Source organism: Pan troglodytes, chromosome 4 (assembly GCF_028858775.2).
Source record: "Pan troglodytes isolate AG18354 chromosome 4, NHGRI_mPanTro3-v2.0_pri, whole genome shotgun sequence".
In the NCBI taxonomy this organism is placed as follows: Eukaryota; Metazoa; Chordata; class Mammalia; order Primates; family Hominidae; genus Pan; species Pan troglodytes.
The window spans coordinates 17,464,497-17,487,287 of record NC_072402.2 but is presented as its reverse complement, the minus strand read 5'-3'; the positions used below and the strand labels follow the sequence as shown (position 1 = coordinate 17,487,287).

The 22,791-nt window shown below is 43.3% G+C and overlaps 1 protein-coding gene across 1 annotated transcript in view; it reads left to right on the top strand.

Annotated features, from left to right (window-relative positions):
• The window catches only part of MYO10 (myosin X), a 270,984-nt gene that overhangs the window by 99,887 nt on the left and 148,306 nt on the right, over positions 1 to 22,791 (top strand). Inside the window, exon 3 of the mRNA XM_001175408.8 lies at positions 18,236 to 18,394. Within this exon, the coding sequence (XP_001175408.4) occupies positions 18,236 to 18,394 (159 nt within the window). The remainder of the gene's footprint in view (positions 1 to 18,235; positions 18,395 to 22,791) is intronic.

The following is a 22,791-nucleotide window of genomic DNA, read 5'->3' as shown; positions in this document are numbered from 1 at the left end:
CAAACCACCGGAGGTGGGTTATAACCAAAGTAGGAATAGGGGTTAAATTTTTACTATTTTTGTCTGTAACAGTGGAGGAGGAGCTGTTCTCTCATACGAATAGTGACCATTTGTTATCTACTGAAAGAGTGTAAGAGCCCCTTTGTCCTTATACTGTGTTTTGATTCCATCGCATTCTAAAATGCAAATTTGAATAGATAAGATTACAAGGATATCACCAGAAAGAAAGAATCTCCAGACACTCTTTTTGGGAGTGGGATGAGAAGTTAGGCAAGGAGTAAGGATACTGACAATAGTATGCCCCTATCTCTCCTAAACTTTGTTCTTAGGAGGTTTCAACCTGATTCCCATCAGTTTCCCTAACCCTCAGATCCTCTGGCTCTTAGATATTCAGACCAGATTTCCGGTACAAGCTGTGCAGGGCTTTTACATCCTTTGCTTTCATAGACACTTACAAAGACACAGCAATTTCTTGTTGACACATTTGAGAGGAGTAGGGGGAACAAGTGACCTTATTTTTATCATGATCCATGTACTGGGAAAACTCTCCCAGAGCATGATATTAATGTTTTTGTTATCAAAAATGTCTTTTTTTTTTTTTTAAAGACTTTTGCCCTCCTTAATTAGTAACCTACTTTTTTTTTTGGGTCTTTCTTCTTTCTGGCCTTCTGCCTTTCCCTAATCTTTCCATTAATTCAGAGAGTGTTTTCCTGATATTTCTACAGATTTCCTTGACAGTGGGGATGGGATTGGTGGACAGGAAGAGTGTGGGGAGATAATTATGTCATATTCTGAGCTGATGTGTCTTGTTATCTTCTGGATGTTGTGAGTTCTTCTAGTTTTTGTACCATAAGTTTGAGCCAAGCTGACATCTTGCTGTCTTTGTACATATCTCACCAAAAAAAAAAAACCAGCCAAAAATGACTTTGGTATGATCTCGGCTCACTGGAACCTCAGCTTCTTGTGCCTCAGCTTCCCGAGTAGCTGGGATTACAGGCATGCTCCACAACGCCCGGCTAATTTTGTATTTTTTAGTAGAGATGGGGTTTCATCATGTTGGCCAGGCTGATCTCGAACTCCTGACCTCAGGTGATCTGCCCACCCTATCTCAAAGTGCTGGGATTACAGGCGCGAGCCACCACGCCAGGCCCCGATTCTGTTTTTGTTCACTGGATTAATAAATACCTTGTGTGTAATCTCTAAATTCTTCCCCACCCCTCTACCCACCCGAGACAGTCTCACTCTGTCGTCCATGCTGGAGTACAGTGGCGCAATCTCGACTTACTGCAACCTCCACCTCCTGGGTTCAAGCAATTCTCCTGCCTCAGCCTCTCGAGTAGCTGGGGTACAGGCGTGTGCCACCACGGTGGCCCACCTAATTTTTGTATTGTTAGTAGAGATGGGGTTTCACCATGTTTTCCAGGCTAGTCTTTAACTCCTGACCTCAGGATCCGCCTGCCTCGGCCTCCCAAAGTGTTGGGATTACAGGCGTGAGCCACTGCACCCGACTGTTATCTCTAAATTCTTAATTGGCACTTGGAAATGTGCCCATCTGCCAAAAATGGCTTGGAAAACACATAGTGCTTAAAGCTAGGACTCATTCCATTGATTTTTGTTTAAAACTGAGAGGTGTATTCATATTTGGTTTGAATATGTCTTTTTCATTTCACTTAAGGGCAGCCAAAGAATTACTGTCCTATTATTTAGTTTAAGAAAATTTCAAGGTGACCTGTAAATGAAAAGTGCTGATTTATGACCCAGTCTTTGGAGTTGGTTTTAGGTGACAAACATAAAGTCCTCATCATATAATCTAAGTACCATACGGGGTAGCTGATGTTCATCCCTTTAGCAGAAAATTATTAAGCAGCCATTAGTTCCGGGAATTTGATGAGACAGTGAGAACCCAGAAGTTTTTGTGAGACAAGTCCTGGTCCCCACAGATTGGTCCATACGAGGGTGGTGAGAGGGGGTCCTCAGCACCCCCTGCTATTGTAGACACCAGGATTTGCTCTTGCCCTCCTTCCCATCTACCCACATGCAGTTCCACGTCCTCATCACGGTGCACCAGGAAATCAGCCACTTTGGCATATGAGCTGGAAGTTTCTCTCCTTGATTGATGATTACTAGGCAGGGGTAAGAAAAGCGAGGTTACAATAGAATGTAAGTGACTTGAGAGGTTTCTGTCCAAGGTGCTGTGGGAGAGAAGGCCAGCCTGCTCAGACTAGATGTGGGGGGGAAGCTCAAAAGAGGGGTGACTGGGAGGGTGTGCTCAGCCAAGGAAGGAAAGACAGACCCCAGGAGAGTTAACCCTTACAGGGACTCAAAGTTCATCTAATGCATATGGAGTCAGCTTGGCAGGTGAAACAATGGGGCGTTCAGGGGGGGCCTGGCAGAGAAACCACATTAAATAATTGATATTTTGTCCTCGAAGTGATTGGGAAACAACTGTCAGAGAATTCCAATCAGGGTATGGCCAGATTACATCACTGATAACAGTAATATGACTAACTGAAATATCAGAGTTGCTTACACAGTACCAAGAACTGTGCTAAATGTGTACAATACTTATGTGCATGATCTCACTCTGTTTGCACTAAGAAACATAGCCATTTGGATTATTCTCATATTATAGATGAGGAAACTAAGGATTGGAGAGCAGAGTAACTGGAACAAGTTAAGATTGCTCAGCCAGTGAGGTGCAGAGTGGAGTTCAGCACTGCCAAATCTCATGTTCTACAAACTTGAGCAGTTTCCCTTGAAGGAGGAAAGATTCTAGTCAATCCTGTTTTGGGAAACAGCAGCCAAAGAAACCAAAATCTTATCTCTGAAAATACCTTTCAATTCTATATTATCAAGGCCAAGAAAAATTGTCATTAAAACTAGTAAAATGGCCGGGCGCAGTAGTTCACACCTATAATCCCAACACTTTGGGAGGCTGAGGTGGGCAAATCACGAGGTCAGGAGTTCGACACCAGCCTGGCCAACGTGGTGAAACCCCGTCTCTACTAATAATACAAAAACTATCCAGGTGTGGTGGCGGACACCTGTACTCCCAGCTACTCAGGAGGCTGAGGCAGGAGAATCATTTGAGCCTGGGAGGCGGAGGTTGCAGTGAGCCGAGATCATGCCACTGCACTCCAGCCTGGGCGACAGAGTAAGACTCAATCTCAAAAAAACAAAAAAAACAAAAAAAACCCTAGTAAAATATATTTTAAAACATCATTAAAATTAAAGTTCAAAATTTAAAGAAACATATCTTGGACTCTAATTTGAGAAACGTTGGCTTTATGCCACAGGATGCTAGAGGCAGAGAGATGAATTTGGAGGCAGTTGTAGAGGTCTGGGTTGAAAGATGTGAGTACTGGAGCCCCAGTAGAGGCAGGAGGAGGTGGAGTAGAGGGGAGGCAGTAGAGGGGAGAGAAGGTGGATTCTAGATGGTGTCATTATCTGATCCCAAGGACTTGCAATGTGGCTGCAGTGGTTGGCAATGGAGGGATTTTAGGTTGACTCTGGTTTCTGGCTTGGGGAGCTGATAGCAAAGGTGTCATTCCCTGAGGAAGGGGTAAGGAAGTAGCCACAAGGTGAACAGGAGGAGATGCCGAGGTCAGTTTTTGTTTTGCGATACTTGTGAAACATCAAGGTGTTTTGGAGTCGTAGGAATGGAGGTTTACAGCAGAGTTTAAGTTCATGCGATAGCCATGTTACCTGAAGGGATCTGGGCTTATGACTGAGAAGACAGGGCTCCAAAAGGGGTTCTAAAATTAAGACCGGGACATGAGGTCAGGAGTAAAGGGCCCTCAGAGGTGAGAGCTCATCCACCAGTAGTTGAGGAGCAAGCAGCCAAGAATTGGGGGTTCCATCCATGCCTCTTGAATTTCTCTAGACTGAAACTTACTATGTTTAAAACCAGAGGGTTAGAGGAGAAGCCCTTTTTTCCTTCTGAGAGCTTGTGACTCCTTGGGTAGATCTTTTGTTTTGTTTTTGGTTTTTTTTTGAAAGCTGTTCTACAATGCTCATTTTATAAAAATGTATTAAACCCCTTATATTTATCCAGATACATTCACTGATAGTGATTTTGATTGGACTGATTTCCTTTTTAAGCCTAGAAATGTATACAAGCTTTAGAAAACAGGGAAAGAGTCATAGAAAAGTATTAAAAACACCTACAAAGCCAGGTGCAGTGGGGAACACCTGTAATCCTAGCACTTTGGGAGGCTGAAGTGGTCAGATTGTTTTGAGCTCAGGAGTTTGACACCAGCCTGGACAACGTGGCAAAACCCTGTCTCTACACAAAAATTAGCAGGGCGTGGTGGCATGCGCCTGTAGTCCCTGGTCGGGGGCTAAGGCGGGGAGCATCACTTGAACCCAAGAGGTGGAGGCTGCAGTGAGCTGAGATTGCTCCACTGCACTCCAGGCTGGGTGACAAAGTGAGACCTGTCTCAAAAATAAATAAATAAACACACACACACCCAAAAACCTATAAACTTGCCACACATTATTGGAGTTCTGATATATATAAATTTTTTTATTTCCATAGGTTATTGGGGAAACAGTCGGTGTTTGGTTATATGAATAAGTTCTTTAGTGGTGATTAGAGAGATTTTGGTGCACCCATCACCTGAGTAGTATACACTGCACCCAATTTGTAGTCTTTTATCCCTCACCCCCTTCCCACCCTTTCTCATTGATTCCCCAAAGTCCATTGTGTCATTCTTACGCCTTGGCATCCTCATAGCTTTGCTCCCACATATGAATGAGAACATACGATGTTTGTTTTTCCATTCCTGAGTTACTTCACTTAGAATAATAGTCTCCAGTCTCATCCAGGTTGCTGTGAATACCATTAATTCATTCCTTTTTGTGGCTGAATAGTATTCCATTGTATATATATATATATATATATATATATATATCACAGTTTCTTTATCCACTCGTTGATGGATGGGCATTTGGGCTGGTTCCACATTTTTGCAATTGCGAATTGTGCTGCTATAAACGTGCGTGCGCAAGTATCTTTTTTGTATAATGACTTCTTTTCCTCTGGGTAGATACCCAGTAGTGGGATTGCTGGATCAAATGGTAGTTCTACTTTTAGTTCTTTAAGGAATCTCCACACCGTTTTCCATGGTGGTTGTACTTGTTTACATTCCCACCAGCAGTGTAGAAGTGTTCCCTGTTCACCGCATCCATGACAACATTGATTCTTTTTTAATTTTTTGACTGTGGCCATTCCTGCAGGAGTAAGGTGGTGTCACATTGTGGTTTTGATTTGCATTTCCTGATCATTAGTGGTGTGGAACATGTTTTCGTATGTTTCTTGGCCATTTGTGTATCATCTTTTGGTCCCATATCTCCTTTACTCAGCTTCCCTCAGTGACATCTTGCAAAACCAGAGCGTAACATCCCAACCAGGATATTGACATTGACGCGGTGGATACAGATCATTTCCATCAGCACAGGACCCTCCTGTTGCCCTTCACAGCCATCCTCATTACCCTCCTGCCCAGTTCCCTCCTTAGCCTCTGGCAACCACCAGTCTGTTCTTCATCCTCTGTAATTTTGTCATTTCAAGAATATTCTATGAATAGAATCACATAGCATGTAACCAGGAATTGGCTTTTTCAGCTTTTGCCTATTGTAAATGTGCTATAAATATTTGTGTGCAAGTTTTTTTGCAAATGTAAGTTTTTAGAATGAAGGCCCAAGAGTACAGTCGCCCTGTGTGTGTGTGTGTGTGTGTGTGTGTGAGTGTGTGTGTGTCTATTAAAAAAATAACCCTAGGATTATACTACATATACGCATAGTAGAATTTTATTACAAATTCATTTTAGTATAACTCCACAATGAAAAAACCATTTTTATACAGTGATTGTTTTCTGCACACTAAATTCCTAAATGTGGAAAGACTGGCTCGAAGAGTTTGAACGTCTTTTTTTTTTCTTGATAGACTTGGCCTGCATAGTGGGTATAAGCAACAAGAAAGTGTTCTAATTACACATCTTAGCATAACGAAAACAACAAGGATGCTTTTCTTTGTGCAGTAGATGTCCCTTAAAAATTATACAGAGTTTTCTTTTGTGAATAAACAAAGTACTGTAGTTGAGGATTTAAAGGAAATCTGTACCTGAGTCTATAAAATCACAGTTCCTGACCTTACATATAAATACAAATTTGAGGTCTGGTTTTCCTTTTTTTTTTTTTTTTTTTTTGAGGTGGAGTCTCCCTCTGTTGCCCAGGCTGGAGTGCAGTGGCATAATCTCGGCTCACTGCAACCTCTGCCTCCTGGGTTCAAGTAATTCGTCAACCTCAGCCTCCCAGGTAGCTGGGACTAAAGGTGTGCACCATGACGCCCGGCTAATTTTTGTGGTTTTTAGTAGGGGTTTCACCACGTTGGCCAGGCTGGTCCCGAACTCCTCACCTCACGTGATCCGCCTGCCTCGGCCTCTCAAAGTGCTGGAATGAGAGGTGTGAGCCACCGCACCTGGCTGGTTTTCCTTAATGTACAACTATCCTAGTATATTCTTGTGTGCGTGTGCGTGTGTGTGTGTGTGTGTGTGTGTGTGTGTGTGTATTAGCCGTTCCTTCCAACTGAGCTAACTCTGTGTGGCAGGTAACTTTTTCCTCTTAAGTTACCAAGAGTGGTCAGGGCCTGGGTATCACCGAGGCCTTTCTGGTTGCTGAGTAGTTACTGTGAAAGTGTGTTCGTTGCGTCTGCACTGCTTTTTGTGTGGCATCTCCACTGGCAGATGTGCTGCTGGCACACTAGCCCCTGGATGTTTCAGACTTCTTGACTTATCCTGTTAGCCTGCCTGCAGCCCTGCGGCGCTGTCAGAAAGGTTTGAGCTGGATGGTTAGTATTTACCGCTCAGTGACTGGTCTGCCGGCAGCTTTATGATGTTGTGTGCACCATCCCTGATACTTTTGGGGGTGTGCGATTTGTGTACATGACGGCAGGAAGAAACCTTCCATTTTGGGAACAGCAGTGTTTGTGGCGATTGCTCCTCAAGAGGATTCAGAAGATTGCTTTCCTGTGGAGTTTCTGTTGAATTGCATCTTGCAGTGAGATTTATTCTTTATCTCTTGTCTCTAGAAAGTCTCGGTGTTGTGTTTGATATTAGCGTTGTCCATGATGATGAGTAGGTAGAGAAGATTCTGTGCCCTCCCTAACCACTTATGTGCCTTTCATGTCCTTCAGGTCAGAAGCCAGGCAGCACCCAGGGCACAGGGGGCCCTTCCCAAGTCAGCCCCTGCTGCAGCCACGCTCAACCACAGATGCCCCGTGCCACATCACCCTTGCATCTGTGTCCCTCCTGGCCATTACCTGTCCCACATGGATCATCTCTATTGTGCCCTGGGCATTTCTACCATTAACAGCCCCTACTGCACTGTCAGGATTGCCTATTTTTCAGAACCCTCAGTGGACTGTAAACTCTTTGCAGGGAGGGGCTGTTTAATTAATCATTGTATCCCCAGGGTCCAGCTAACAGGCCACCATGAGTGATTGAGGAAACTTAAAAGAGAGTAAATAAATGAAAAGTAATGGAATAAATGAGTGAGATTAAACCTAGTACACTGGGGCTGGGCATGGTGGTGTGCACCTGTAGTCCCAGTTAACTCTGTAGGCTGAGGCGGGAGGACTGCTTGAGCCCAGGAGTTCCAGGCTGTAGTTCACTCCAGCCTGGGTGACAGAGTGAGACCCTATCTCAAAACAAAACAAAACAAAACAAAACAAACCTAGTGTACCAGGAAAGTGATGCAAAATCAGCTTGTCCTTCCTCCTCTCTACCCTGCCCTCTCCTTTGAAGGGTCACTGGGATTCTTTGCTTTTTTTTTTTTTTGGAGACAGAGTCTCTCTCTGTCATCCAGGCTGGAGTGCAGTGGCGCAATCTCAGCTCACTGCAACCTGCACCTCCTCGGTTTAAGTGATTCCCCTGCCTCAGCCTCCCAAGTAACTAGGATTACAGGCATGTGACACCGTGCCCTGCTAACTTTTGTTATTTTTAGTAGAGACGGGGGGTGGTGGTTTCACCATGTTGGCCAGGCTGGTCTTGAACTCCTGACCTCAGGTGATCCAAAATGCTGACCTCGTCTTCCCAAAGTGCTGGGATTATACCTTCTTTGCTTTTGACTCCATTCCCAGGGCATCCACCCTCAGCGATCTCTTTGCCTTCATCTTCATGATGTAATCACACCACGTTCTCCTTGTCAATTTAAAAGGGGAGCAACTCAAGCAAAGTGGAGGGCTAAGGGGACAGTAGCACCAGCAGTGGGCCAGGCAGGGGTGAGCTGTGTGCTGCCCTCACCAATCTAAGCCTCAGCATCTCTGCCGCGGAGATACTAATGCCTTTACCGTATACATTCGAACATCAATTCAGGGTGAGGAATGTGCCCAGGGACTCATAGCCAGTAAGGAAGTGACGGAGCTGGAATTCAAAAGGCCATCTCTGAACACGTGGCCCTCTAAGGTCTGACTCTACCATGCATGCTTCCCCATGATACCAAGAAATTGAACTCTCCCTGTGCTGTGTGCTGTTGGGGAAGTTTCCTGACTTCTCTGATCCTCTGTGAATCCATCCTTTTAAAAATGAGCATCAGTATTACCTCCCCTTCTGAGGATCAAATGAGGTAACATTAGCAATGTCTGATGCACGCAGCTGGCACTTAATAAACCCGTTCCCTCTGCTTGGCCCTCTTATTTTGTTTTGGCACCTAAAGGATACACTGGGCATTGAAAACCTGATGACAGTTTAAAGGACTTAATTTCACAAACTAGTTTGAGTCTTTGAAAAAGAAAATAACAATCTTTGTGTTATCTATACTTCATAGTCAGTTATCTAACAAAGTAGCAGAAGAGTTACGTATATAAAGATAACATTGGCTGGGCGCAGTGGCTCACGCCTGTAATCCCAACACTTTGGGAAGCCAGGGTGGGCGGATCACTTGAGTACGGGAGTTCGAGACCAGCCTGGCCATCATGGTGAAACCACATCTCTACTAAAAATACAAAAATTAGCCAGGCTTGGTGGTGCGTGCCTGTAATTCCAGCTATTCGGGAGGCTGAGCCAGGAGAATTGCTTGAACCCAGGAGGCGGAGGAGGTTGCAGTGAGTCGAGACTGCGCCACTGCATTCCAGCCTGGGTGACAGTGAGACTCCGTCTCCAAAAAAACAAAAAAAGATAATGTTAACCCCTAGGCTATAGTAACTAGAGTGCCAAATCTCTGACAAGTTTGAGCTGAAAACAGGGCAGTATTGCTATTTTTTCCTCCGCACGCTAGCAGAGTAGACCTGTGTGAATTTCCTTTTGATTAGATTCCAGTGAAATTCTCTAGGGGACTTGACGTTTTCATGCTCCCAAATAATTTCTCCAGTCTTGTGAGGAAGCAGCAAAAACAATAGGAAAAGGCAGATTTTCAGTTAGGTGGATTGTTTTCTTCTTAGACTCTTCTTGGTTGCAAAGGAACGCCATAAAAGTATAAATTACTCAGTACAAAATAATCATGGAGCTTAAGCATGCGTACACCAGTCATTGAAAGCACAGGGTCAGTGAAGCTGAACATAAGCTTGTTTTTGTTTACATGATTGCTCATTTCAGCCACATGTCAGGAGGCAGATGTCTTAACAACCTTTGTTATTGATCACTACTTTGATTCATGAATTAAAGAGCCAGTACACGAAAGGAGGAAAATAAGAGCGACATCCCCAGAAACAACGTGGAATTCCAGGAAAAATCTAAACGAGGCCAGCCAACTTCGTGCAAAGGGATTAAAATAGGAGAAGAGAGTGTTATGGCAAATAGCTTTTCATCAGAGAGCTTACAGGCAAGGTTGTCATAAAACATGGAGAACGCACACGCAGCCTCCCTTTGCCCGCTCCTTCCTCCCGCACAGGAGCTGTTCTGGAGAGTGTGTTCTCTCTCATCTTCAGAGCCTGGGCTCCTCCCGCCGCACTCCCTGAGACTCTTGCTTTTTCCTCATAGAATGCTCTATGTTGTTCTTTGTATTCTGTTCCCCTGATAGGAATTGCTACCTTTTATTGTGTTCCTGTTGTATGCCAGTCACTGTGACTTTTACCTAGATTATTTTCCTTAGTTTTTATGGTAATTCTATGAGTCGTCTCTGATCATCATCCTTATTTTACAGACGGAGAAAATACTGGGCCAGATAAATGAAAATCTTGTTTGTTGTCCTTAAGTTATAGGTAGCAGAGATCTAGGAGAGGTCAATGCAGCTAGAAATGATTCTAAGGCCAAGTTTGCCTCTTATTCCACTCTTTTTTGTTGTGTTTTTTTTTTTTATTACTATGTTTTGTTTTTTGAGACTGAGTCTCGTTCTATATCACCCAGGCTGGAGTGCAGTGGTGCAATCTTGGCTCACTGTAACCTCCGCCTCCCGGGTTCAAGCGATTCTCTTGCCTCTGCCTCCCAAGTAGCTGGGATTACAGGCACCCACCACCATGCCCGGCTAATTATTGTATTTTTAGTAGACACAGGGTTTCACCGTGTTGACCAGGCTGGTCTCGAACTCCTGACCTGCCACCTTGATCTGCCCACCTTGGCTTCCGAAAGTGCTGGAATTACAGATATGAGCCACCGTGTCCGGCCTGGTTTTGTTTTTTGAGACAGGGTCTCGCTGTCTTGTCCAGGCTGGAGTGCAATGACGTGATCTCAGCACACTGCATTGTCCGCCTCCTGGGCTCAAGTAATTCTCATGCCTCAGCCTCCTGAATAGCTGGGATTACCGGCATACGCCACTGCATCCGGCTGTCCACTCTGCCTTTCTGTATGTATAATACCCATTTTGAGGGCCAGGACCATTCCTTCAGTATTTGTTGAGTCTGCCAGGGCTGGGCACTAGGGACAAGATGGGCTGGGTTCCTGCCTCAGAGTAGTGAGGCGTGAAGTCAACTGAGAGGGTCATAGCTGGCATTTAAAAGAAATGAAATAGGATATAAAATATAGGGAGGCATCAAACGTTGTGATGCTGAGTGTTGTGTTAGGAAACTTTTGTTAAACTACGGTAGTTCACAGGGAAAAACATTTCTCACTGTGGGTCGTGGTCAGAAGAGTGTGAAAGATCCTGACCAAGAGGTTCCAGGGTGGGGGTGTGATGGCTTTTAAACAAGATAATGGATAAGTGATTATAATGTGTCATAAGGAGCAATGAGGACACACACATGATAGAATAAGGAAGAGAGTGGCAGGGGTGCCTCTGGGCAAGACCACTGGTGTCTTCCGAGAGGATAGCATTTGAGCTGAGACCCCAAGGAGGAGAGTAGCAGGAAGACAGTTGCCCAGACCTGGGAAGAGGTGCAAGATCCAGGGCCAGGAAGGAGCAAAGGAATATTCTCAGAAACAGAGATAGTGTGGACCGTATTGTTTGACCATAATTAATGCAGTACAATTAGAAAATCTCAAAAATGTAAGCAGTCTCCAATTCCTAGAAATCCTCCTCCTCCTCCTTAACTTGGGTCAAATAAAAACGAATGAATATAATATGACATAATATTGTCATGCTGATTTTGATTTACCTCTATTCAATGTTTTTATTTCTTCGATTGTTTTTGAAAGTTTTTTCGTTTTGTTTTGTTTTGTTTCTTTGAGACAGAGTCTTGCTCTGTTGCCCATTCTGGTGTGTAGTGGTGTGATCTTGGCTCACTGCAACCTCCGCCTCCCGGGTTCAAGCGATTCTCCTGCCTCAGCCTCCTGAGTAGCTGGGACTACAGGCGCGTGCCACCACGCCCAGCTAATTTTTGTATTTTTAGTAGAGACGGGGTTTTACCATGTTGGCCAGGTTGGTCTCAATCTCTTGACCTCGTGATTCGCCTGCCTTGACCTCCCAAAGTGCTGGGATTACAAGCGTGAGCCACCACGCCCGGCTGAAAGATGTTTTTATGATTTATGAAAAGTTTTACTTACAGGCATTGGCTTATTGCCATCATTTTTACTTAGTGTCTGGGTAGACATCTGGTTGTTTGGCATCTCAGGACATTTCTAGACCGTACTATTGACATTTTGGGTAGTATTGTGTATCACTTTGATGTTTGGCAGCATTCCTGGTCTGTGCCCATTTAATGCCAGGTAGCCCCCTTCTCCTCTCCCCCAAATTCTAACAACCAAAAATCTTTCCAGGTGTTGTCAAGTGTCCCTGGCAGTGGCGGGGGCGGGAAGGAGATTGAGAACCTCTACTCTAGAAGAAAAGCCAAGGTAGTGTGAGAGGAAGATGCCGTGATTGAGAATACTCTGTATGTCATCTAGTGATTAGGGTTTTTATTTTTTCATTTTAATTTCCCTTCAGTTGAAAAAGTTAGGTTTTAAGACTGGGGGCTCCTAATGACTTGTAATAAAAGAAATCTGTGTATAAGCCCCTTCTCCAAGTTGTGTTTTCAGTCGTATTGATCAGTTTCCTTTGTTCTGCCCCCACGCCAATCCAGTTCACCATGTTACCAGCGGTTTGTACTTCTAGAACAGAACAGTTTGTTCTCAGGTATCATTTTATCCAAGTGGATTTCTTGTCTGTTAATCATCCATGTTTTGCCCATTCCTTCCCTTCTTTTCCATAGTTTATGCTCCATTAAAGTAACTCAGTTTATTCCAACTTGTGATTTTTAGAAAAACATGTTGTTACAGTATTGTGGCCCTTGTTTCCTTCAGGAAAAGTTCCATAAAAATAACCGCCCCCCCGCCCCTGCCCCCGCCCCCAGCCAGGCGCAGTGGCTCATGCCTGTAATCCCAACATTTTGGGAGGCTGAGGCAGGCAGATCACGAGGTCAGGAGATCAAGACCATCCTGGCTAACACGGTGAAACCCGTCTCTACTAAAAATACAAAAAAAATTAGCTGGGCGTGGTGGCAGGCACCTGTAGTCCCAGCTACTCGGGAGGCTGAGGCAGGAGAATGGCATGAACCCTGGAGGCGGAGTTTGCAGTGAGCCGAGATTGTGCCACTGCAGTCTAGCCTGGGTGACAGAGTGAGACTCCGTCTCAAAAAAAAAAAAAAAAAAAAAAAAAATCCCCCCTCCCACCCTACTTCCCCACCCCCCCCAAGATGGAGTCTTGCCCTGTCATCCAGACTGGAGTGCAGTGGTGCCATCTCGGCTCACTACAACATCTGCCCCCCGGGTTCAAGTGATTCTCATGCCTCAGCCTCTTGATTAGCTGGGATTGCCGTCACGTGCCACCATGCCTGGCTAATTTTTGTGTTTTTAGTAGTGACGGGATTTCACCACGTTGGCCAGGCTGGTCTTGAACTCCTGGCCTCAAGTGATCTGCTGGCTGCCTCAGCCTCCCAAAGTGCTGGGATTACAGGCGTGAGCTACTGAGCCCAGCCAATAATCCCATTCTTTAAACTTAGAGTTTTCTTTCCTGCTGTATACCTTGCACGACTAATACCCTGCTAATTGTTGCACATAGAGGTGACTTTTGATAGTTGAAGAATCTCTCTTAAGAAATTCTTCAGTAAGATTGTGGGTCTCTTTAATCCTTTGAAATCTTTCCAAATTAGGCCAGGTGCGGTGGCTCACGCCTGTAATCCCAGCACTTTGGGAGGCCGAGGCGGGCGGATCACGAGGTCAGGAGATCGAGACCGTCCTGGCTAACACAGTGAAACCCCGTCTCTACTAAAAATACAAAAAGTTAGCCGGGCGCGGTTGCGGGCGCCTGTAGTCCCAGCTACGCGGGAGGCTGAGGCAGGAGAATGGCCTGAACCTGGGAGGCGGAGCTTGCGGTGAGCCGAGATTGTGCCACTGCACTCCAGCCTGGGCGACAGAGTGAGACTCCGTCTCAAAAAAAAAAAATAAATAAATAAAAAAGAAAAAAAATATTTCCAAATTAAATCAGGTGTTCACTCACCCAATAATGTATTAAGATACTAGAACGCAGGGCGCTGGTTCTGTTTCTCACCTCCTTAGGGTTTCTCCTTTAATATTAATCCATCAGGCTGCCCCTGAATACCTGATGTAATTATAACCCCCAGGTACTCCTCAGTCCACCCTGACCTTCATTACGTTTCATAGACTCCATCACCACCTGTGATACTGTCTATTCACTTGTATATTTGTTTTTTATTTTCTTCCCTTGAATTGGAATGTAAGCTCGATCCCCAGTGCCTAGAACACACCAGCCAAACAATGTTTAAAAATTTGCTTGAATGAGTGATTTTCTAAATTTCTAAAATTTTTTCCTCATAGGAATTATTTGCTTGACTCGTTTTTTTTTCCCAACTTTTATTTTAAGTTTAGTTTGTCACGTAGGTAAACGTGTGCCGTGGTGGCTTGCCACACACGCCATCCCATCACCTAGGTCTTAAGCCCAGCATCCATTAGCTATTCTTCCTGATGCTCTCCCCAAATTTCTAAATGTATCTGATCCTTATTTAGCACCTTCTGAATGCCAGACAGTGTTCTAAGGTCTTTACCAACTTGAGCCCACCTCTGAATGGATGGTTTATCCTTGCTTTTCCTCCACAAATACATTTTTCTCTACTATTCTTTTTTTTTTTTGAAATACACAGTTTTGAGCAGCTGCAATCCTGTATCTTGAAATAATGCTTTTCCCCCCCCTCTTCCTAGCCTTCTGTTTTATTCATGTAGCGATTGTCTCCCATCATGATTCTGTCTTCCTGTGGTCCTGAGAAGGAATGGTTCTAGTTCTCTTGATTTTTCCACCCCTGGAATGGGCATGCGTAATGTGCTCCTGAAAATAGGAGGAAAGGGGCCGGGCGCAGTGGCTCACGCCTGTAATCCCAGCACTTTGGGAGGCCAAGGCAGGTGGATCACGAGGTCAGGAGATCAAGACCATCCTGGCTAACACAGTGAAACCCCATCTCTACTAAAAATACAAAAAATTAGCCGGGCGTGGTGGCGGGCGCCTGTAGTCCCAGCTACTCGGGAGGCTGATGCAGGAGAATGGCATAAACCTGGGAGGTGGAGGTTGCAGTGAGCCAATATCGTGCCACTGCACTCCAGCCTGGGTGACAGAGCGAGACTCTGTCTCAAAAAAAAAAAAAAAAAAAGAAAATAGGAGGAAAGGAAGTCAAATGTATGAAGGTGGGGAACTCTAGTTTACAGGTTATAGCCCTATTTTTCAGTGATGGTTTCCAGCTCTGAACTGTTCACTTGGGCTATACATGATTTTGCTATTCCTGGTGCATCAAAAAAGACAATGAAATGTGTACATAGGATGTACACATAGGAGGTACACATAGGATGTACACATTTCATTGTCTTTTTTGATGCACCAGGAACAGCAAGATAATTACATAGGATGTAAACATTAAGTCATTTTATATATATACCTTATATAGATATTTTATACATATATATACATACATATACAAAACATCTTATATATTATATATTATACATTATACATATATAAAACATCTTATATATTATATATTATACATATATGTATATAAACATCTTACATAATATATTAGGATATAAGGTATCTTAAGATATAAGATCTTATATATAAGATGTTTTATATGTATAGATGTATAATATATAATATATAAGATGTTTTATATATGTAAAATACATATAAGATATATGTATTACATATAAGATGTTTTATATGTGTGAAATATATACCATACACATTATATGTAATAAGTATGTGTATATTACATATATGTAAAATATAATTAGTGTCTGTGTTTTGTAGTGTCTTAAGTATTATGTATGATTATTTCCAGAAAGCAGAATATATATCTATAAATACAAGTAAAAATTATAATATTCTAAATCTTCAAAATCTGGATTTCTCAGTATACCTAGAGTGACAGTTGGTAGAAGCTGTTTGTTTTCACGTTGAGAAGGACTTGCTGTTGGTGAGTTTGCAGGGGCTGGAGAGGGAGATAGTTGTGCTGGCTTCAGTGCCCTGTCTTCTTGCTTAGAAGAAAATTTGGGAAGGGAACTCGAGTTGCGCTGGCAGGAGCCTTGAGTCAGCAGAGTGAGATGAGACCTCAGGTGTGTGCCGGGAGCTGGCAGGTGGCATGGGCCCTTCTTTATACTACTTGGTTGGCCGAGAGTTGACCAGCAGGCAAGTTCTGTTTCTGCCCCACCCTGGTCGGCACTTTCTTTGGAAGACGCAAGTACCTGTCTGGTTGTAGCTCTTCTGAAAACGTGCCTGGATTGGCATCATGGGGATGTGGCGTGCTAGGGGAAGGCAGGGCATTCTGGCTATTTAACTTCTGGGAATTTCTAGGTTGCCCCAAGGCTGCTTTGACTCTGGCCTAAGTTTCTGTTTCTTAACTTTCTTCCATGGTGTTGATGACTTAAAATGAAGGGTCTACGTGTTTCTTCACTCTTGAATGTCCTTGTGCCTTCTGGGTGCGAAGCACTTCTACCCTGCTCCCTAGGTGGCCCCAGGCCTCTGCCAGCCCTGTGGGACTCATGTGGCAGGGTTGGCCACCTTACCATGAGATGGGGCCACTAGGACTGTCTCCTCTCCTGGTGGATGTCTGAGCCCAGGAAGCAGCTGGGGACAGCGGCTTTTCTTCATAAGAGACGGGTGGGTCCCTATCTTGGCCTCGAGCATTTCTCAGGACTGGCTTGACCAACTCTTGTGGTTCATGTGGCAGAAATGCTACTGCTGAAGTTGTAATTTTTCTCTAGAAAAATGAAACATGCCATTTGTCATGGCTCATGAAAACCATTGGATTGGTACTTTTGCATTTGTTAGTGTGTCATTCTCCTTTGCAATAACATACCATTTGTTGCCATGTAGGCAGCCAGTCAGTATCTAAAAATAGCCTCTCCAATAAAAACATTCCACACATATGATTGCAGAAAATTGTTTTGTGTGCACACATGCACATGCCAGTTTGTGCGTGTCTGAAGGCTGAGCACTTTTCATGTTATTTAACATCCTTTTTTTTAAAATCTCTTGATGTTTTTATTTTACTTAAAGGAGGATTGTGATCCAAGTATTTAAAAACTACCAACTATAGTAAACGAGTAAATACAGAGTGGAACTCCGCAATCAAATGATTTTGTTATTGCTTGAGTTTGTAAAGCTGGTCAAGCTTTGGTCAACAGTTGGAGCTTAATGTGATGTGGTTAATCCTGAACCAAATCACTTAGGACGAAGAGCACTGAGTAGACATTAGAAATCCATGCAAATTCAGCAATCTGACGGTACCAGAGTCACCTTATATACATGCTATAACATGTCTGTAGCACTCATTGCTGTTTTTGGAATTTTAAAGAAGATAGGTTCTTGAGCAAACAAAAAAACCAATTTTATTTTAAATCAGAATGCATTTGTTCTGCCGAGAGAGTACACAAATGCTATATATCCTGGTTGAAAGGGAATATTGTCCAAGGAGATTTTCTAAATATTCCTGTGATGATGCGTTCCAGTCTTTGAAAAGATATATAGACTATTTAATCAATATGAACGTATACCATATTTAAAGTACTTAAATTAATAATTAAATGGAATAACTATTATAAAGTTTTGAAATTATGTGATTCAATATGAAACATTATATAGGGAAACCAAATTACTTTCTAAAACTTAGAAAGTTTCTTAATTGTTACTGATTTATATCAAATGGAGAAATAATGCAGAGAAGTGAACTATAAGTTTATAATTTCTGTGACTCCCAAAAGATGGTTCATACTTGAACTAATATCTTTTAGGAACATCTAATAGCAATGGTCAAAATAATTGCTTCTTTTAGAAATATGTAGGTGACAGCTGGGCTCTGTGGTGCATACCTGTAATCCCAGCACTTTTGGGGGGCCAAGACAGGTGGACTGCTTGAGCCCAGGGGTTTGAGACCAGCCTGGGCAACATGACAAAACCCTGTATCTAAAAAAAAAAAAATGCAACAGTTAGCTGGCTGGTGACACACGCCTGTAGTCCCAGCTACTCGGGAGGCTGAGGTGGGAGGATCACTTGAGCCTCAGAGGTGGAGGCTGCAGTGAGCTGTAATCATGCCACTGCACTCCAGCCTGGGTAACAGAGTGAAATCATGCCTCAAAACAACAACAACAACAAAGATATATATATATATATATATACACACACACACACACACACACAGAGACAGAGAGAGAGAGAGAGATAGGTGACATAAAATGAAAAAGATTTTTGCAATATATTTTTTATTGTCCAATTTAGAATCTTTTTCCTGAAATTATACCGAGATTGTATTGTCAGTTTGGGAAACTTGTGTGAAAAATCACTTACTGCTGATAATGAAATAATTGAATTCCTCTCCTTCCCTCAGGTATTCACTTACAAGCAGAGCACAATTACCCACCAGAAGGTGACTGCTATGCACCCCACGAACGAGGAGGGCGTGGATGACATGGCGTCCTTGACAGAGCTCCATGGCGGCTCCATCATGTATAACTTATTCCAGCGGTATAAGAGAAATCAAATATATGTAAGTTCCACTTGTAATTCCTTTAAAAAGATCCTCACGTTTGAGTGAATGCTTATTTTTGTTTTCAGAGAGTATTTCTTGCCTTTTGAGAATTCTTGTTAATCTAAGTAAAATTATGTTTTCAAGGGATTTGCCACATTAGAAACTTGGGTCAAAAATCATGTTTTCCTAGCGTTTATTGCCTAGGTTTTATTAGTGGGGATTTACTTTCTGTGGAAGGGCCTTCTGCACATCGAGGTAGTTTGACCTTGCTGCTTGTGAATACGCTGTGTTGTGTTCAGTTTCTAAGTGTTCTGCCACGGAAAGAAGTCACGGAGTTGTTAGACTGACCGAGGGAAAATGTTGACTTGTAGACATGAGTACTTGAGCTTAAGCTGTCTTTTCTGGATTTTTCTCTTTCTGTGGATTTTCAGTCATTTTTCTGGCTCTGAAGCCCACCCTAGGGTGATAACTTGCATTCAAGGGAACCCATCTTTCTAAGTTGTGGGATTCCTGTTTGCTATTTTGAATGGAGAAATACATAAAAAGTGGTCATGCACATTTTTCTCTCAACTTCTATGAAATGTGACTATACCTCTATTATAAAGTGATATTTAAGAATCACTTGTTATAAATTTTTGACATGAAAGTACAGATACTGCATTATCTGTCAAGATCAGTTGACCTGTAGATTTTCTCCCCTTTTCCATCTGCCTGTTTGCAAGTCTTTATAGGAAACTAAAGGCAACTGGTTATGTATGTTTCTCTTGTCCAGCTCAAATTTATGTAGTTTTTAAGCCAAAATTATAATACTTTAAAAACTCTTGATCTTTTAGTCATTTTTATTCTTTAGGAGTTACATTTCTTTGCCAATATGTTTGTGATTATGATTAATAATAAATTAGCCTTTGCCAGGTGCTGTGGCTCACACCTGTGATCCCAGCACTTTGTGAGGCCGAGGTGGGCGGATCACGAGGTCCGGAGTTTGAGACAAGCCTGACCAACATGGTGAAATCCCATCTCTACTAAAAATACAAAAACTAGCCGGGCATGGTGGCACATGCCTGTAATCCCGGCTACTCAGGAGGCTGAGGCAGGAGAATTGCTTGAACCCGGGAGGCAGAGTTTGCAGTGAGCCAAGATCGCGCCACTGCACTCCGGCCTGGGCGACAGAGCGAAACTCTGTCTCAGAAAAAAAAGGCCAGGTGCGGTGGCTCACGCCTGTAATCCCAGCACTTTGGGAGGCTGAGACGGGCGGATCACAAGATCAAGAGATCGGACCATCCTGGCCAACATGGTGAATCCCTGTCTCTACTAAAAATACAAAAATTAGCTGGGCGTGGTGGCGTGCGCCTGTAATCCCAGCTACTCGGGAGCCTGAGGCAGGAGAATCGCTTGAACCTGGGAGGCGGAGTTTGCAGTGAGCTAAGATCGCACCACTGCACTCCAACCAGGCGACAGCAAGACTCCATCTCAAAAAAAAAAAAGAAAAATCAGCCTTAAAATGGATAGTAGGTGCTAATTGAAACTCAAGGCATGCTTAATATTCAGGTTCTTCCAATTTATCTACCCTTAGACTGAGAAAGGAGCTGGGAAAGAGAAAGAATTAGATATTTATGGGTTTAAACTGCTAAATTTTCCTCAGTTAAAAAAAAAAGAGTGTATTTGCCTTTTTTTTTTTTTTTTGAGATAGAGTCTCGCTCTGTCACCAGGCTGGAGTGCACTGGCACTATCTTGGCTCACTGCAGGCTCTGCCTCCTGGGTTCAAGTGATTCTCCTGCCTCAGCCTCCCGAGTAGCTGGGACTACAGGCGTGTGCTACCACGCCCAGCTAATTTTTGTATTTTCAGTAGAGACAAGGTCACCATGTTGGTCAGGATGGTCTCGATCTCCTGACCTTGTGATCCGCCCGCCTCGGCCTCCCAAAGTGCTGGGATTACAGGCATGAGCCACTGTGCCTCCCAAAGTGCTGGGATTACAGGCATGAGCCACTGTGCCCCGCCCCCTTTTTTTTTTTTTTTTTACACCATGAAAGTGTCATTTTTGTCAAATCGACCTAATGTTTGCCAAATGTTTTCAAACAGCCCTGTCCAGAGAAATTCAATCATGCTGTCTTCCTCTGACTTGCTGAGCTAGCTTGTCCTCAGTCTTTAGATTAAAATATTTTCCATATGTTCAGAAAAGGTAATGTTTATACATGTTGGTGTGAAAGTGGTGATGCATTCTGTGTTTTGCATGAGCTGGCATAATGTGCATTTATTTCTCTGTTCCCATCTCAAAGATCCCCTTGTAGATGACCAGTGAACCACCTCTTTCCCATAGAATACCACTGCATAGGTATCCACATGACCGCTGCACTGTGTGTGTGTTGTTATTATTAAATATTTGACACTGTCGTGTAACTATTTGTTTACATAGCAGTTTCTTTGCTAGGTTTGTCAAGGACTTATTTTGTCTTCCTGGAACCAAGGACACTGCCAGGCACCTGGTAGTTGTGCCATAAATGTTTATAAAATAAATGCCATTCATATTACAAAGTCTTGTAGTTGATAAAATGTGAACCTGGATTTTAAAATTTTTTATTGGTGTATGTCTCTTGTAGGTGCAGATAGGTTGAATATACCTAATCCAAAAACTCCAAATCCACAATGCTTCAAAATCCAAGACATTTTGCATGCTGATGTGATGCTGAAAGGAAATGCTCATTGGGAATATTTTGGATTTTGAATTTAACTTAAATTATGCTTAACCAGTACATAGTATGCAAATATTCCAAAATCCAAAAAATATTGAAATCCACAACACTTTGTGTCCCAGGCATTTCACACAAGGGATGCTCAATCTATATTTTGAAACTCATACTTTGCTGTCATTAGAGAAAAAACACAAGTTTGTTTTTTTTTGTAATAGTGTCTTGCTATGTTGCCCAGGCTAGACTCAAACTCCTGAGCTAAAGTGATCCTCCTGCCTTAGCCTCCTGAGTACCTGGGATTACAGGCACGTGCCCGCATGCCCACCTAGACACAAGTTGTTATTGTACATTTTCAATAGTCAAGAAAAAGTAAGTAAATTAGAAGGAAAAAAAAACTACACAAGGGTTTAAAAGGCAGACCCTTTTAAAAAGTTTTTTATTTATTTTCCTCTTTTCATGATAATAATGTTAAACCTGACAGCTAAATTGCCAATACATACTATGAATAAGATCTTGGTCTTGGAATAAGGTCATATTCTTCCTTTCTAAGGGGAAACCCGCAGGATTTTTGTGCATCCAATTTGCAGTTCAGTTCAGTTAATTATGCCATTGTAGACCTTCCGTTTGAGGCTTGCAAAATTGTATATTATCCATAAAGCAGCCACCATGACTTTTTAAAATTATCATTGAAGCCATTCACCCTAGATGTCAGCGTCTGTTGGACTCCGCTCACATCGAGACAAGACCGCCACCTGTCAGAACAGCCACTGCTTCTCCACATTTGATCCTGGCTCGGAGCAATGCCTGTCTATATCTTTAAAAGAGGAAAAAAATAAAATGACTTGAATTGTTCCAGAGATGTTGCATTAGTTTTCTTTTGCTGGATAACTAATTACCATAAGTGTACCAACTTAAAAGAACAAAACGGCCAGGCACGGTGGCTAACGCCTGTAATCCCAGCACTTTGGGAGGCCGAGGTGGGCGGATCACGAGGTCAGGAGATCGAGACCATCCTGGCTAACATGGTGAAACCCCGTCTCCACTAAAAAAAAAGTACAAAAAATTAGCTGGGCGTGGTGGCGGGCGCCTGTAGTCCTAGATACTCGGGAGGCTGAGGCAGGAAAATGGTGTGAACCTGGGAGGCGGAGCTTGCAGTGAGCCGAGATCGCGCACTGCACTCCAGCCTGGGTGACAGAGTGAGACTCCGTCTCAGGAAAAAGAATAATAAATAAAGATTGCAGTTCTGTAGGTTGAAAGTCCCATAGGTCTCACCAGCAGAAATCAAGTTGTCAGCAGGGCTGCGTCTGTTTCCAGATGCTCTAGGGGAGGATCCGTTTCCTGCTCATTGTGTCGTTGGCTGAATTCAGTTACTTGCAGTTGGAGGACTGAGGTCCTTGTTTTCTTGCTGACTGTCACCTGAGGGCTGTTCCCAGCTTCTAGAGGCTGTTCACATTCCCTGGTCTCCTGATCTGTGGCTCCCTTTCTTCATCTTCTGTGCCAGTAACCATGTATTGTTTCCCTCTCATGGCTTCAAATCTTTCCTCCTTCTCCTCCGCTGTCTTCTTTCTCTGACTGCAGCCAAGAAAGGCTGTCTGCTTTTAAGGTCTCACGTGATTAGATTGGGCCTCCCTGGATGATCTCCCCATCTCAGGCTTCATAACCATAATCACCTGTGCAGAGCCCCTTTGCCATGTGACATTATCTAGTCACAGGCTCTGGGATGAGTG